The sequence below is a fragment of the Adiantum capillus-veneris genome, chromosome 29 (genome assembly GCF_014529385.1).
Source record: "Adiantum capillus-veneris isolate H3 chromosome 29, ASM1452938v2, whole genome shotgun sequence".
NCBI lineage: Eukaryota > Viridiplantae > Streptophyta > Polypodiopsida > Polypodiales > Pteridaceae > Adiantum > Adiantum capillus-veneris.
This window is the reverse complement of record NC_140959.1, coordinates 108,832,549-108,837,846: the sequence shown is the minus strand read 5'-3', so window position 1 is coordinate 108,837,846 and position 5,298 is coordinate 108,832,549. Positions and strand designations below refer to the sequence as shown.

General features: G+C 42.6%; 1 protein-coding gene and 1 pseudogene across 1 annotated transcript; both read left to right on the top strand.

The window, feature by feature from the left end:
- Positions 1-2,426: 2,426 nt before the first annotated feature.
- LOC147419733 (uncharacterized) lies at positions 2,427-3,167 on the top strand. The gene has a single exon (XM_086505841.1). The coding sequence runs from the start codon at positions 2,427-2,429 to the stop codon at positions 3,165-3,167; it is 741 nt and encodes a 246-aa protein (XP_086361967.1).
- A 411-nt stretch (positions 3,168-3,578) lies between these two features.
- LOC147419732 (uncharacterized) lies at positions 3,579-4,314 on the top strand (annotated as a pseudogene).
- The last annotated feature ends 984 nt before the right edge of the window (positions 4,315-5,298 follow it).

Here is a 5,298-nt window from a genome sequence, read left to right as displayed (position 1 = left end):
ATATGTTTTACATGGGGGTTTTGTTCCAAGGTCACCACTTTTCCAAGCTAACTCTATTGCAACATAGAGAGAAGCAAAGGTCCACCACTTGTCCAAGCTAGTCTCCATTGAAACAACGAGAGAAGCAAGCTCCATCATTTCTCCAAGATAGTTGGATAAGTGCACCTTGAAACCAACCTTCCTATGAGGCAATAGAGCATATGCTACATATTTTATGTATGCCCCATGCCTCAAATTAAGAAGTTCTAGATTAGAAGTGGACCTTGCTTGAACGTCACATGCAATAAATTAAGAAAAAATAGCCAAGTGGATTGTGTTCCTCAATGGATCCTTGCTTTCACAAGTTGTGAACCTTGAGTCACTTTTACATTAACTTGGACAAGTGGTGGACCTAGAAACCAAGCTCTCCATGTTAAGTTGTAGGTAGGACAGTAGAACATAGACAACGATAATGGATGCAATATACTCGTCTCCTAATAATCCAATTGATTGAAACCATGGTATTTTAATTGTTGTCATTGTGTATTGTATGTGCATAAAGTGGAATGAGACCTTAAGAAAACTCAAATTTTTGACAAAATCTCTATATTTTGTGCATGATATATTGAAAGTTGTCCAACCTGGGAATTGGGATTTTCCCACTTTACCTAATATGGTCTTAAATGGCTCCAAGCACGCAACTAGCTTAAACTAGTAAGCTCAAAGATGGCGATGATGTGTCACTCACCGCTCTACACTTGTTGTCATGGAGGATTCCTCACCGCGCGAAGAAGAACGAGCCGTCACTACGCCGTGCTCAACCGCTTTGCCGCCGTCGTGCCGTCGTCACAATGCTCGATCGCACTCTCACTCTCTCTCTCTCTCTCTCTCTCTCTCTCTCTCTCTCTCTCTCTCTCTCTCTCTCTCTCTCTCTCTCTCTCTCTCTCTCTCTCTCTCTCTCTCTCTCTCTCTCTCTCGCGCGCGCGCGCATACACGTTGTCAGGCGTTTTTTGGAAAGTTTTTTCCGTGATTTTATTTCATGATTAGATGTTGACAATCAGGTGTATCACTGCTCGATGGCTTCTCATTTTAATTTGGAGTAGATGTTGTTAGGGAATTGCTTTTGTTGTCAAGTATTGATGGGTTTTTGATAGCATGCATTCACTGGTGTGTGTGATACTAATTCCATATGCCCTATCATACCTTTGTGGGTACATTAGCGGTTGGCTAATGCCTCTAAGCTCAAAAATTATTAAAACTTCAGCTTTGACAAACAAAAGAGGATGGAAGGCAGTAGTAACGGTGGCTTGATAGGACGTTTTTGGCAAGTCAGGTGGTGGCAAGCAGAGAGGAAGCAAACAACTTTGGGGCAAGTGGACGAGCAGACTGAAGGGGGATAGTTTTGTGAGGTGAGGGGCCGTGGTAAGGCTTGCTGAAGAGGGCTCATGACTCTAGTCAGTGAGAACGTCAGAGATGATGGCGACCCCTGGGTGCAGGACAACGTCCATGTTGAAGGGCTCTGATCACAGAGGAGATCCCAAGCCCGATCCCAAGCCCAATTTTGGAGGATGCTGATCTTAAGCGGTTGAAAGAGCAGCATCTCAATGCATGCTGACAGCTGAGTTACATGTGAGAAGCTTTGCAAATGTGATTTAGCAAGACAAGGTAAGATCAAAGAGGAAGGATCTTAGTATGCACTTGGTTTGTTTTCCTCTCAACCTGGTTGGCGATTGTTGTAGTTTCATGCTGTGAGATTATTTTTTTTTCCCTAGTTGGTGTGTGCTTGTAAGCCCCCATGGTTAAGAGCTTGAGCCAACAATTTTGAGGCGGTCTTACAAGTTGAGATTGCAAGTGTTTTGTTTGCATCTATTGAAATTTCAAACTGGCAGAGAGGCCTAGCTATAGAGGTGCCCCGTCTCGGCTTTGTTTTGTCATGTTTTTGGTGCCTTCCCACTGAGGACATTGGACTCAAGTACCTTCAGTTTTGGTGAGTCAGATAGCGAAGTGCAAACATGGTTAAGCTCAGTGATGCTTTGTTTCGGATGAATGATGCCATGCAGGGGTTGCAGTTATATTGCCTATCATAGTTGGACATGCATTGCATGAGTTTTTGTGCTCTAAAGCAGAAACTTGAGCTTCTTGAGGATGTGGTTTTAGATGCAAAGAAAGAGAAATTCTTATTCATTGGCACTCTTCCAAGACTTTTGGGCATTGAGGTTGCTTGCACGGATTTATTGGGTGTGAAGAGCATTGTTGACTTCTTGAAGCAGAACAGATGCTTTAAGCATGTAGATCAGTCTTGTGCTTCTTTGTGGGCTACACATGAGAGCTCTTCTATTCCTTATGATGATTTTAGTAGTGCTGATGAGGTTGAGTTAGATGCATCTACTGAGTTTTTGTCTCTCGATGATTTTGAGCTTCATGCGGAGTCATCTGCAAGCATTAGCATGAAAGAGGAAAGCCTTGCGTGCATGTATGGCAATGATGTGGTTAGTTTGGATCCATGTTTGGATGATTGTAAAGATGAGGGCTTGTCAAGCTCTTTGTACTGGAGTTATTTACCTTTGGATGATTTTGGTTGTACTGTCGATGACATGCATGTTGACATTTTGGATGATGTCTTCTTTCCTCCATCTGATGCGTTGTCTTGGTATCCAGATGACTTGTGGGTATGTGGGCCCATTTGGGATGCTGATTTAGGTAGTGATTATGTTTGTGGCAGTAAGTTGCCTATAGGTGATTCTCTTGATTGTGATCAAAGGGTAGCATGCAGCCAAAGAGATGATTATGGGACTTGTGTAGCTGATGATGATGATCTGGATGACTGGGGATTTGATGAGCCAGATGTTTTCATGGATGAAGCACTACTTGTTAATGTGGAGAAAGCTCAAAAGAGGATTTTCGTTATGCGGGAATGTCGGTCTCTCTTTAATGAGAATGCTAATATGGAGAAGCATGTCGATGCCATGCATGGTAGCTGGACAGCTTCAGTTACTTTCGATGTATTTGATGGAAGTTTGAATGATGTTGTCCCTCTACTTGGTTTTGATGTAAAGTGTTCAGTCTATATAATGGGAAATTGTGTCTTGTTGATCGGTAAGTTTTGTTACACTGTGTGGGATCCTGGTGGCAATCTGCATTTGTTTCGAGAGGCTTTGAGCTTCCCTTTTCATCCAGGAGGTCCATGATACTGAATAATTTGTTTGTACAGTGTACAAAGTTTGTATTGAGGTGTTTGAGTTGAGTTTTTTCATTGACCAGTGATTGCCTTGCATGAAAAGGTACATCTATTTCTGTGCAGCTTAATGGAGATGGGTCAGACCACTGGACATTATATTTTTAACAGCTTTTGTTGCCTTCTATAGTAAGTGTGGGGCTCTTGTTAAGGCAGAGAGGACTTTTCATGTGCTTCCTCTTTGGAATTACATATCCTGTTGCCTTCTATAGTAAGTGTGGGGCTCTTGTTAAGGCAGAGAGGACTTTTCATGTGCTTCCTCTTTTCATGTGCTTCCTCTTTGGAATTACATATCCTAGCTAGTTCTTATTAGAATCTACATTGCGCAAGGGCTTGCTAAGAAGGTCTTCATGATGTGAAGAACATGTTTAGCATAGTTGAAGAAAGGGATGCATTTTCATGGTCTGTTTTGATGTCTACATATGTACAGCATGACGACCTGAGCAAGATGGCAATCCCACTTCATCATCAAAGTTACAAGAAGGCGTCCTCCATAGTTTTGGGGATCGCACAGGAGGGTTTCACTATGATGTGGGTGTTGAACACTCTGAGCACGGGTTTCATTTTGGATATAAAGAGGTACCCTTTGTGGCCAATTTACAGGGAACAACGAGTCTCTGCTCTCACATTGGCAGGGGTAGGCCAAAGAGAAGAAGGTAGTGCTACAGAGTCTTGGCAGTGTTGGCTGATGCGTCAATTGAAGCTCTATCAGAGAACAAGGAAGTTGCTATTTTGTGGTTTAAGAATGACCTGCGGCCTGATGGTGATGTAGGCCTCTCCTTAGTTGCAGCCTACCAGGCCCTCCTTCTAGTTTACATCTTTGATCCATACCTGCTTCGTGGTTGGTCACTTGAGATGCTCGAGGAGTTAGTGGAAGTTGTAGCTGAATTGAAGCCTGTTTTGCAAGGGGTAGGTTCATATTTAATAATCAGGCGTGGAAGTGTGAAAGCTGAACTTATTGCCTTGGTAGGAAGGTAAGTTCCACATCCATCATTGTTAAAGAAGAAATGGAACATGAGTGGTAGGAAGCTGTATTTTCTATTGCGGATGACAGTCTGAAAGACAATGGAAAGGGTTGCTTGCGAATGCTGGCTACATGAGAGGCTGGCCTGTTCGAACATGGTCTTGGTGAAGCTTCCTCATTGAGTACATAACAGTGGGCGAGCATGGTTTGCCAGTAAGCACTGAGGAGCTTTAAACGCATGAAAGGTGAGCAGATTTTACCTGATGCAGTGACTTTGGTTTGAATCTGGAAATCGTGTGGCACTGTAGAAGCAACTGAAAAGGGTGTAGAAATTATATTGAAATTAATCAGATAGGGGTGCTGATACCATGCTAAGTAGTGTTTTGGTAGACATGTCTACCAAATGCGGTTTACTTGTGAAGGCACAAGAGGTGTTTGACAAGCTTTCTGTTAAGAATGTAGTGTCTTCAAGTGTTCTCATCATAGGGTATTCTGAGCATGTCCATGCCAAGGAAGCACTCAACTGCTTTGAACGCATTAAGCAACAGGTGTTACTCTTAATGCAGTCACTTTTTCTTGCATCTTTAAAGCCTCTTATAGCATAAGAGATGCAGAGAAAGGCAGATAAATGCATGAGCATATTATCAAGAATGGCCTGTTGAAGAAAGAGAATTTCATTTGTAGTGCATCGGGAGTTCTTGTTGTCCTTGCTGAGCATGAATGCTCTAGCAGACTAGGGGTTTGGCAAGCTATGTCAAGCGTTTTTTGGGAAAAAAATTCCATGATTTTCTTTCATGATTAGGTGTCGACAATCAGGTGTATCACTGCTCGATGGCTTCTCATTTTAATTTGGAGTAGATGCTGTTAGGGAATTGCTTTCGTTGTCAAGTATTGATGGGTTTTTGATAGCATGCATTCACTGGTGTGTGTGATACTAATGCCATATGCCCTATCATACCTTTGTGGGTACATTAGCGGTTGGCTAATGCCTCTAAGCTCAAAAATTATTAAAACTTCAGCTTTGACAAACAAAAGAGGATGGAAGGCACTAGTAAAGGTGGCTTGATAGCACGTTTTTGGCAAGTCAGGTGGTGGCAAGCAGAGAGGAAGCAAACAGCTT

Coding starts and splice junctions, on each gene's coding strand:
- LOC147419733 (XM_086505841.1), top strand. CDS start 2,427: ATGAAAGAGGAAAGCCTTGCGTGCATGTATGGCAATGATGTGGTTAGT.